The 12,257-nt window shown below is 34.6% G+C and overlaps 1 protein-coding gene across 3 annotated transcripts in view; it reads left to right on the plus strand.

Annotated features, from left to right (window-relative positions):
* The window catches only part of ROCK1 (Rho associated coiled-coil containing protein kinase 1), a 160,365-nt gene extending 150,180 nt beyond the window's left edge, over window positions 1–10,185 (plus strand). For 2 of the 3 annotated variants that reach the window (XM_030336456.2, XM_030336458.1), the window contains exons 28-33: window positions 289–359; window positions 558–646; window positions 5,836–5,914; window positions 6,069–6,330; window positions 7,250–7,456; window positions 8,645–10,185. In XM_030336456.2, the coding sequence (XP_030192316.1) occupies window positions 289–359; window positions 558–646; window positions 5,836–5,914; window positions 6,069–6,330; window positions 7,250–7,456; window positions 8,645–8,664 (728 nt within the window). In that variant the 3' untranslated portion in view covers window positions 8,665–10,185. The remainder of the gene's footprint in view (window positions 1–288; window positions 360–557; window positions 647–5,835; window positions 5,915–6,068; window positions 6,331–7,249; window positions 7,457–8,644) is intronic. The other variant, XM_030336457.2, reaches the window with a different exon arrangement.
* The last annotated feature ends 2,072 nt before the right edge of the window (window positions 10,186–12,257 follow it).

The following is a 12,257-nucleotide window of genomic DNA, read 5'->3' on the forward strand; positions in this document are numbered from 1 at the left end:
CAATCCATTCCAGTCTTGCCTGGCTCTAAAGGGTATTGTTTTACTTCATACTTTTATAATTAAGTACAAATGTTAATTTTATGGGAAAAGTGGCTTGGAATTTTTTTCTGCAATATTTGTATGGCCATTACAGTTGATTTGTGTGATTGAAGCATGGAAGAGCAAATTGTAGCACTTATTCATTTAGCTGTGTTCAAATGCCTGTTGCTGCATGCCATCAAACAACTTGTAATAGCTTTCCTCTTACTACTACTTAAGGCTGAATACTATATATTCTTTTGCTCCTAGAGTCAAGAATTGAAGGCTGGCTTTCAATACCAAACAGAGGAAATATCAAACGATATGGCTGGAAGAAACAGGTATATATGCCTTGTTTTTTCTAATTGATAATCTGTTACATATTTTACTTTTAAAACATACAGCTTGTATTAATTGCTCTGTTATTAGCATTGATCTTAGATTAATACAGTATACTTTAGACATAAATGACAAGTATTGTGCTTATTTTAAACCACATTAATGTTGCTATATATCTTCCTCTTTTTTCCTCATTTCAGTATGTTGTAGTAAGCAGCAAAAAAATTTTGTTCTATAACGATGAGCAAGATAAGGAACAATCCAATCCATCCATGGTATTGGACATAGAGTAAGTTGCCTTTCATTGAATTTTAAATCATCAGGGTGATAATTTATGATAATTATTTTTAGACATACAATTTAGTTTATGTTTTGTTATTTAAACGATATTGCCTACTTTTCCTAACAAATTTTAAAACTTCATATTCGGGGCACCTGGGTGGCTCAGTTGGTTGAGCATCCGACTCTTGATTTCAGCTCAGATCATGATCTCACAGTTCGTGGGTTCAAGCCCCACATCGGGCTCTGCACTGACAGTGTGGAGCCTGCTTGGGATTATCTCTCTCCCCCTCTCTCTGACCCTCCCCCACTCTCTCTATCTTTCAAAATAAATAAACTTGAAAATTTTTTTTAAATAAAAAATAGAACTCCATATTAAATCTAACTTTAGCAAAATGTAAGGGGGAAGATTTTGCAAAGCTGATAAATGTATTCTAAAGACAAATTTTTTATTTCAAATGTTTATTAGTTTTAGGTTCAGAGAGCATCTCCAAAAGTGCTGTATATGATTATGCAATCATTGTTAAGGATATACAAATACATCTTTTGCTTTTAGTAGTAGATCACAGAGGCCTTTAATAAGCTTAGGATTTTTCCTTGTATTCGTTCTAAAACCATTTCTTAAGCACTGCTGTCTGTTTCATCGTGAGTGCTATAGATTGTACAAAGGTGAGTAAGACAGTTCCATATTTAAGGAGCTTACATACAAATAGTAGAAAAGGTAAAACATGCAAAAAAATATAAATTCAAAGTGAGATGTGGTGGGTGCTATTCATGAAAAATATAAACTTAAAATGAAGTGTTGGCATTCGTTTGGAATTAAACATTTGTGAAATCAATTATATCTAGAATGTAAAAAGAATTGAGCAGCTACCAGAGCGTTCTGAAATTTTATTTCCCGTTTTTTTCCTTTTTTCAATTATAGTTAACATACAGGGTTATATTAGTTTCAGGTGTACAATATAGTGAGCCAACAATTCCATATTTACTCAGTGCTCATCACAATAAGTGTAATCTTAATCCCCTTCACCTATTTTACCCCCCCCCCCCCCCACCTCCCCTCTGGTAACCATCAGTTTGTTCTCTAAGAGTCTGTTGGTTTTTTCCGTCTCTTTTTTTTTCTTTGTTCATTTGTTTCTTAAATTTCACTTACGAGTGAAATAGGGTATTTATCTTTCCCTGACTGACTTATTTCATGTAACATTATACCTCTAGGTCCAAGGTCCGTCTATGTTGTTGGAAATGGCAAGGTTCATTCTTTTTATGGCTAATACTCTATTCACCCATATCTTGGCTATTATAAATAATGCTGGAATAAACATAGGGGTTGTATATATCTCTTCAAATTAGTGTTTCCGTATTCTTTGAATAAATACCTGGTAGTGGAATTACTGGATCATATGGTAATTCTATTTTTAACTTTTTGAAAAACCTTTGTACTGTTTTCCTTAGTGGCTGCACCAGCATGCATTCCCAACAGTGCACAAGGGTTCCTTTTTCTCCTATCCTTGCCAACACTTGTTGTTTCTTATATTTTTAATTCTAGCTATTCTGACAGGTATGAGGTGTATCTCATTGTTGTTTCAATTTACATTTCCCTGATGGTTACTGATGTTGAGCATCTTTTCATGTGTCTGTTGGCCATCTGTGTGTCTTCTTTGGAAAAATGTCTATTCGTGTCCTCTGCCCATTCTTTGGATTCTTTGGGAGTTTTTTGGTGTTGAATTATATAAGTTCTTTATATATTTTTTATATTAACCCCTTATCGCATACATCATTTGCAAATATCTTCTCCCACTCAGTAGGTTGATGGCTTGTTCTGTTGATGGTTTTTTTGCTGTGCAAAAAGCTTTTTATTTTGGTGTAGTCCTAATAGTTTAATTTTGATTTAGTTTCCCTTGCCAAAGGAGACATATCTAGAAAAATTCTTTGACTTATCAAAGAGATTACCACTTATGTTTTTCTTCTAGAAGTTTTATGGCTTCAGATCTCACGTTTAGGTCTTTAATCCATTTTGAGTTTATTTTTTGTGTATGGTGTAAGAAAGTAGTCCACTTTTATTTTTTGCATGTAGCTAGTAAATTTCCCAGCACCATTTGTTGAAGAGACATTTTCCTATTTTGTATTTTTGCTTTCTTTGTTGCAGATTAATTAATCATAAAAACATGGGTTTATTCTGGGCTCTCTATGCTGTTCTATTGATCTATGTGTTTGTTTTTGTACCAGTACCATACTGTTTTGATTTCCTCATTCTTTGAAGAAGCATTGGTTGTAAAAATTTAAGTGTTCAACCTAAATGGAATAATACATAAATACTAATATTAGAGACATCATCTTTCAACTAAGTTAAATGCTTTCAGATTGATGAAAGTTTGTTGTCTTACCTTTTTATTGAAGTATAATTTTTATAAAATGCCTAAATCATAAGTGTTCTGTTCTTTTGACAGTTACAAACACCCATGTAATCATTACCCATAACAAGATAAAGAAATTTCCATCAGGGCGCCTGGGTGGCTCAGTCGGTTAAGCGGCCGACTTCAGCTCAGGTCATGATCTCGCGGGTCAGTGAGTTCAAGCCCCGCATCGGGCTCTGTGCTGACAGCTCAGAGCCTGGAGCCTGTTTCAGATTCTGTGTCTCCCTCTCTGCCCTCCCCTGTTCATGCTCTGTCTCTCTCTGTCTCAAAAATAAATAAACGTTAAAAAAAAAAAAAAAAGAATATTTCCATCATCCTAGAAAGCCACTTATACCATTTTCTCAGGGGAAAAAAAAGAACATCTGAATTCTGTTACTAAGTTTTGCCTATTCTAGAACTTCTATAAATGGAATCATATGATATGTATTCTTTGTGCCTGGCATCTTTCACCCAGCATAGTGTTTTGCTATGTGTATCAATTGCTGAATATATTCAGCAATTCCTTTTATTACTGAATAATATTCCATCAAATTAATATATCTCAATTTGTTTATCCATTCTTCTGCTGAGGAACATTTGGCTTGCTCTCAATTTGGGGTTGGTTATAAATAAGACTGTTATGAACATTCTTTTGGTGGATTTATGTTTTCATTTTCATGTGTAATTACTTAGTGGAATCCTGGGTATTGAGTAAATCTGTGTTTAATCTTTTAAAATCTACCAATAGTCCCAGAAATAGTTACACTGTGTTATGCTCACCAGCAGTATATGAGTTACAGTTGTTCCATGTTTTCACCATCATATGGTGTTGTCAGTCTTTGATTTATGCTGTTCTTTTATTTTATTTTATTTTATTATTTTTAAGTTTTTAATTTTAATACCAGTGTAGTTAACATTTTAGCTATTCTAATGAAGATGAATGCTGTCTCATTATTGTCTTAACTTGTATTTTCCCCATGACTAATGATACCAAAAATTTTTTCAGATGTTTATTGGCCATTTGTATATCTTAAATATCTCCATGTCTTTTGCCCATTTTAATTGGATACTTACCTTTTTTAAGATAGATTTGTAATCTTTTTTTTTTTTTAATGTTTTTAAATTACTTTTGAGAGAGAGACAGAGTACAGCAGGGGAGGGGCAGAGAGAGAAGGAGACACAATCTGAAGCAGGCTCCAGGCTCTGAGCTGTCAGCCCAGAACCTGACATGGGGCTCAAACTTGTGAACTGCGAGATCATGACCTAAGCTGAAGTTGGAAGCTTAACCGACTGAGCACCCAGGTGTCCCTGTAAAAGTTCTGTATATATATTCTGGATATGGGTTCTATATCAGAAACATGCAGTGCAAATATTTCCTAATCTGTGGCTTGCTATTCATTTTCTTATGGTGTCTTTTAATGGAAACAAATTTATTAATTTTTTAAAAGATAGCTTTTTGTAGTCTGTCCAAGAAATTTTGCTTCTCCAAAGATTGTAAAGTATTCTGTGTTTTCTTTTAGGACCTTTCTATTTCTAGGCTTTACATTTAAGTTCTGATTTTAAAAAAATTTTTTAATGTTTATTTATTTTAGAGAGAGACACAGAACATGAATGGGGCTGGGGGCAGGGGGAGGGTGCAGAGAGAGAGGGAGACACAGAATCTGAAGCGGGCTCCAGGCTCCCGAGCTGTCAGCAGAGAGCACATCACGGGCTTGAACTCACAAACTACAAGATCATGACCTGAGCCAAAGTCAGACACTTAACTGACTGAGCCACCCAGCCACCCCTTAAGTTATGATTAATCTCAGAATTTATTTTTGTGTTTGGTAAGAGGTTGCAGTTAAAGTTACTTTTGTATGTGCGTGTATATTTCCATGTGGATATCTGGTTATTCCAGTACTATTTATTTTTATATATTCATCTTGAATCCTCTAATCTTGTTTATTTACTAGTTTTATTGGGTTTTCCACAGGGGTTTTCTACAAACACAATCACATCATCTCCAAATAATGATAGTTTTATCTCTTTCCAGTCTATTATGCCTTTATCACATAAATGGATTCATATGATCACCACCAAATACAGAGCAGTTCCATCACAGGGAACCATCATGCTACCCTTTTATAGCCATAACAAGTGCCATTTCTGCCCCCATCTGTAATCCTGTTCTCCATCTCCATAATTTGTGTTTTTAAGCATGGTCATATAGGTGGAATCAAATAGTTTATAACCTTTGAGATTGTCTCTTTTCATTCAGCATAATTCTCTTAAGGTTCATTCAAGTTACCATTTGTTTCTCTTTATTGTTGAGTAGTATTCCATGGTATGAATGTACCAGTGTTTAACCATTCATTTGGGCTGTTTTCAGCTTTGGGCTATATATGAACATTCATATACAAGTTTTTTTATAAATATAAATGTTCATTTCTATGGAATAAAGGCCCAGGAATTCAGTTGCTGGGTCATATGTTAAGCATATGTTTGTTTCATTTTGTAAGAAACAGGCCATTGCTATTTTTCAAAGGTGGCTCTGCAGTTTTTACATTTCTACCACAATTATATGAGTGACTAGTTTCTCTGCATCTTCGTTAGCATTTGGTGTTATTACTGTTTTTACTTTTTAAAGTCTGATAGGTGTACAGTGATGCCTACGGTGATTTTAATTTGCATTTCTCTAATGACTAATGATGTTGAACATCATTCCATGTACTTATCTGCCACCTGTTTGTCCTCTTCAATGAAATGTTTATTTGTCTTTTACTGTAAATGAGTTTAATAGTTTATGTCCTGTTTATTTTCATCTTAGTAAATTGTTTCATGTTCGACCTGTAACCCAAGGAGATGTTTACAGAGCTGAAACTGAAGAAATTCCTAAAATATTCCAGGTGAAAACCTTAAATTCTAATTTTAGAAAATCTTTTATTTAATGACTAAATGCACTTTGTGAAGTATGCAAAAACACCAATGTTTTTTATAATTTGAAACTTATGTGTACAAATTAAGACTTTAAAATCTTCCTTTTACCATTCCTGAATGTAGATACTATACGCAAATGAAGGTGAATGTAGAAAAGATGTAGAGATGGAACCAGTACAGCAAGCTGAAAAGACTAATTTTCAAAACCACAAAGGCCATGAGTTCATTCCTACACTCTACCACTTTCCCGCCAACTGTGAGGCCTGTGCCAAACCTCTCTGGCATGTTTTTAAGCCACCTCCTGCCCTAGAATGTCGAAGATGCCATGTTAAGTGCCACAGAGATCACTTAGATAAGAAAGAGGATTTAATTTCTCCATGTAAAGGTAAGGCATAAAAATTACTTTTACAGTTTATAACAAATTAGAAAATTAAGTCCCATTAAAATAATTTCTTCAAGCGTAGCATTTTCTATACCAAGTTGAAAAGAGATTATAAGAAGTAGTATTTTGACACTAGAGGACCAACATGTAGCTGTCATTTCACAGCTACAGATCTAGCTTTGAACATAATGTTTTTAAAGAGAATTACCGCCTTATAAAAAACTTACCTTTAAGAAATTACTCTAAATTGGAGAGAAGAGCTATAGGTGAGTTCCACTATATTATTTCTCCTTGAATTTTTGCCTCCTGCTTGTTTTCTTTTTGTTCGGTTTTCACTGCCTGGACCAACATGCAGGGTCATAAACAAATGTCTTCTAGTTTAGCAAGGGTAGCTTGAGGAAAAGAATATAGACAATAGCTATTTTAAGATAAGAAACTTAAGTTCTACAATACATTAGTTTCACTTCTGCTTTTTTTAATTTTTTTTTTTTTGCTTTATCTTTCTTAGTAGTTTGTGATTAATGTCTCCTTTTAAATTTTCAGCCTTAATTAAGGAGAGATATTGTCCAAACTTAAGCATAGTAAATCTTTTAAAATTTTAAGAACTTACAAACTTATACATTCAATGGGACCATTTTAGGTACTTACTGTATGACTTTATTTTTTCTATTTTTAAAATGTTTGTTTCTTTCTTCTGAGACATAGAGCACATGTGCACGCAAGCCAGGGAGGGGCAGAGAGAGAGGGAGAGAGAGAGAGAATCCCAAGCAGACTCTGCACTGTTAGCATGGAGCCCATTGCACAGTTCAGTCTGACGAACCATGAGATCAAGACCTGAGCTGAAATCAAGAGTCTGATGTTTAGTTGACTGAGCCACCCAGATGCCCCTGTAAGACTTTGTGTCTTTTTTTTTTTTAAATAGTCAGTTATGATGTAACATCAGCAAGAGATATGCTGCTGTTAGCATGTTCTCAGGATGAACAAAAAAAATGGGTAACACATTTGGTGAAGAAGATCCCTAAGAATCCACCATCTGGTTTTGTTCGTGCATCCCCTCGAACACTTTCTACAAGATCCACTGCAAATCAGTCTTTCCGAAAAGTCGTCAAAATACATCTGCAAAAACTAGGGTAAGGATTGCAGTGTTAACCTTTTGACAAAATGTGAAAGTGATTGGTTAATATCTATTAAAATCTAAAATCTAATTGTTCTTTTCCCCATAGAGGGCATCATTTGTAGTTAAGTATTTATATATGACATGAAATGACTTTATACAAATTAGTTTGATTCCTGTTTGAAATTAATATGAAATTATAAATTCATATTTTCTTCCAAGTCCATATCAGATTTCCACTATCTTGGTTGGTGTACATGGCACATACTTAGCCCTTAAAGTTTTAAACAAATTGTGGTTGTTTTTCAATCACAATTATTTGGGTATTATCAGTTGAAAATGGTGTTGCAAATAAACTTCCCAGTTAAATATCCCTCTCCTCTTTTTTTTTAACTGATTTTGATAGAATTTTTTCAAAATATTTATATGATATAATAACAAACTGCAGGGCATAATTAAACCCTTTCCTGAAAAGAGGTAATAATGTCTTATTAAGTTCTCATTTTATACATTTTATACATAAATGAGGCTCAGAGGAATCAAGCCACTTGGGCAAGATCACACAGTGAGTTAGTGGCATAGTCAGGGTTGAAACCTATTTTTATTTTATCCAATTCTGAAGCCTATGTTTTTTTCTCCTATACCAAATACTAACTTTCCTAGAGTGTAACCCCTGTATTAAGAGGAACATTTTAATCTAGAAGCTGAGACCTAACACTGATTTGCATCTCCTGCTAATGTCACTCAAGTCATCCAAGCAGACCTTAAAACCATTTTAATTCAACCATTTCTTCACTCCCTGTTATTAATAACCAAGTCTAATTCTTTGAAAATGCCTAAATAGTTAGCATTACACCTTCTGTGATTCTTCACCCACCATACTACTCTAGTGTATATCACCTGACTCCTGACTATTTCTGTAAAATCCTGTATGACTGTATAGGACAAAGCTAGATCTAAACTATGTAAAATTGAGTTATAGTTTTGTAAAAAACAAAAGAACACCATGTGTTTGAAATAGAGTAGAAGCAAAAAGAAGACAATACAAAGTGTATTTTTCCTTTTCCTATTTTCCAAACTGTGTGTATTAATCACATATAAAAATAATATTTATTTACCTTTCTCTCTAAATTTGTTTCTTGAATTTTTAAACTGAATATATTTCTTAAATTACAATTTTTTTTTTTTTGTCGCCCACCCCAGCAGTTAACCACGTGACCTAACGCCTTGTGGAATCATGTGGAATGCTACCTGATAAACCAGGCTTCTTTAACCATGCAGAGCAGACAGGCTGTTCCTTTGACACAAATATCACAGGCTTCAGGGTTAAGATTGCTGTTATTCTGTCCTTGCTTTGGCACAAAAGCACACTGAGGGTTTTTTTTGTTTTTTGTTTTAATTGCGGGTTTGCCTACAGGTAGATTAGATTAATTATTACTGTGTAATGCAAGTACAATTGGGGGAAAGCTTAGGTAGATATATTTTTTTAAAAAGGTGCTGCCTTTTTGAATTTCTAAGAAAACGCCTGTCAATCATGATAGAACACAGTTTTCCTCATATGAGTGAGAGGAAGGGACTTTCACTTTCAAGTGGAATGGCCAATCACTATGAAGATCAGCTCATGGAAGGAGTAAAGAAAATATCTCAAAATGAGACAACTGAAATTCTTTTAAATGACTTCAGTCTTTGTGCTCTTGCAAGACTATACAAAACTATTTTAAGAAAGCAGTGACATCACTTGACTTCAGTGCCCTCACTGTAGAATTTAAAAGCCTCACTTTTGATTGCCCATGGTGGACTTACGGAGAATAAATATTTACATTATGCTTTACAAAATACTGTATGTGTTTCAGCACGTTTATAGATTGAGGAATGGGAGAAGGCGAAAAAACATTTTTTTTTTTACATTTAATCTATGCATTTTTGCCAAGCCATATTGAGTTATTTTACTACTAGAGACATTAGGAACTAACTGTACAAAAGAACCAAGTTTTAAAAGCATTTTGTGGGGTACATCATTTCTGTAATTGTATAATGTATTTCTTTGTGGTTTTAAGTGATAAAGACATTAAGTTAACAAACATATAAGAAATGTATGCACTGTTTGAAATGTAAATTATTCTTAGAACACTTTCAATGGGAGTTGCATTGCCCTTTTAGTGCCTTAATTTGAAAGAATTATTTTACTGCCATGACTAAATATAGAAATTTCAAAAGAACATATTTTCAAAAAATTATATGTCAGTGGGTTTTTCATTGATAATTGGTTTAATTTAAAATATTTAGAGGTTTGTTGGACTTTCATAAATTGAGTACAATCTTTGCATTAAACTACCTGCTACAATAATGAATGACTTTATAAAATTCTGCAAACTATGTAGGTTATATCAATATAAAATTATGACAATACATCTGTGATGTTTTCCAGTTAACATAGGAATTACCAGATAAATACTGTTAAACTCTTGTCCTATACAAGAGTTGATTCATATGGGCAGTATGATTTATTGTTTATTTTTTTAACCAAATACCTCCTCAGTAATTTATAATGGCTTTGCAGTAATGTGTATCAAATAAGAAGCACTGGAAAACTGATTCGTCTCTAGGATGATATGCATGTTTCAAGTGGTATTGAAAGCCGCACTGATGGATATGTAATAATAAACATATCTGTTATTAATATGCTAATGACTCTGTGCTCATTTAATGAGAAATAAAAGTAATTTATGGATGGATACCTTTAACAATGACTGGTGTTTTCTCATGGCTGAAATGAATAGAAACCATGTTATAAATTAGTCCCTGACTGTATACCAATGTTTGTTAAATTCCATGCCTAGATTAAAGTGAGTTTTTAAAAGAAAATATCGTCTGGGCTTTAAAACAAGTTGTTACAGTTGAAATGAAAAGTCGGCTAATGTCTGTTGGGAAGCAATTTTCTGTAAGTCCCCTTGCATTTCTCCACATCTTGTGACCAGTGGCTCTGACAGCCTTAGTTCTGGACTATCTTTACCAAAGATATTTGTATAGAGGGGGGGGGAGGGGGTGGTGGGGGAGAGGGGTGAGTGAACAGCCTTGGACAATATCATGTCTCTGTCAAGAGAAAAGCAGGTTGTTTTACAGCCCAGTATAATAAAAGGTAACGTCTCCCTCCCGAGCAAAAGTTGGAATATTTTCTTGTACTCCTTAAAAAAGATTCAAATACCCTAAACTTCAGATTGCCTCAGCTGTAATGCAAACCCACTGAGTGCTCAGCACCCCCTGGGCCACTCTGTATTTTTGGGGGGAGCATAGGAGAACTGACAGGAATGTTGAAGCTCATGCTGCTTGCTGTAGTGTTAGTATACAATTGTTTGGCTCTGTAAGGTCCTATAAAGTTGCAAAGAACAGTTTAATTCTAATTAGTTTAAGGAGACGTGAGCATGGACCTCTTGAGAACTGACAGAGGCATGCCACAATGTGGAATCAGGTCAGCCAGAGAGCTCCTTCTCTTCTGAGTTCAAAAAAAACACTCAATCCCAAAGTATACCAACATGGCAAGAACCAGGAGAGTGCCATGATCAGGAAGGCACACTACTGCTAATTCTTCACAGTATTTGTTATGTCTGCTACAGTTCACACCAAGTTAGATGTTTTACAATTCCTGTTGCCACTTAAGGAACCTTGTGTCCAGACACTGGAATCTCTGTCGACACTGCCTCAGAAAATCACTTTCATCATCTCACTTCTGCCTTCTATGGATACATCTGCTTTTCCAAAACTAAACCACATCCAGAATTCTAACTGCAAGGAAATCAGGGAAATGTACTTTCAGTTTTCTAGCCACTTATTACAGGGAGATACCTAAGAGGTTCAGCATCAAGCCTGCCCACTCACCACTCCTGCAAGCCTGAACTGAGACCAGGGACCTGGGCTAGAAAGAAACAGTCCACTGTCCTTATTCACAGGCTGGAAACTATGGGTCATTTGCCATTCCTTGAAGTTTCAGCTTAAAATGACTTGTGTACACTTCATTTAAAATTAAAAAAAAAAAAAAAAAGAATCTAAACATGATAATCAAACCCTGCTTGATAAAATATGTTCTCAGGGGCACCTGGGTGGCTCAGCTGGTTAAGTGTCCAACTTCGGTTCAGGTCATGATCTCACACAGTTCATGAGTTCGAGCCCCACGTTGGGCTCTGTGCTGACAGCTAAAAGCCTGGAGCCGGCTTCAGATTCTGTATCTCCCTCTCTCTCTTTGCCTCTCCCCTGCACGTACTCTGTCTCTCTCACAAATAAACATTAGAAAATTAAATAAAATATGTTCTCATTTTCTTTTCATATCACTAGAAATTCTATAATAATCCAAATTTAGTAATCATAAATCAATGAGTTGGTTCTTACTGGGTTGCTAATTTGAGCTTCCAGTTTCTAATTTTCAATTTGTAACTCTTCTACAATTCTTCCTGTTAAGAAATAAAGCGCAACTACTAGCAGCCATTTGAATAAAGACCATGTTTTTGTAAAATTAGGTGATTGCGAATGGCATTATATACTACCTACTACACTTGCTTTATAACTCTGTGGTATCATTTAATGAACATGTAATTCTGCCATCCAACTGGAAATGAATTTTGTGTATGTGTGAAGATCAAAGGTTTTTGTTTTTTGCTTTTTCCTCTACGTGGATATCGAATTGGTCTTACAGTATTTATTGATGACTATCCTTCCCTGTGTCATAAACCAGGTGACCAATCTATTTCTCTATCCTTGTAAATATCAGTTTTAATTACTGTAGTTCTGTAAAAAAGCTAGAGTGTAAGTCTTCCAGCTTTGT

This window comes from Lynx canadensis, chromosome D3, assembly GCF_007474595.2.
Source record: "Lynx canadensis isolate LIC74 chromosome D3, mLynCan4.pri.v2, whole genome shotgun sequence".
NCBI classification, from domain to species: Eukaryota; Metazoa; Chordata; class Mammalia; order Carnivora; family Felidae; genus Lynx; species Lynx canadensis.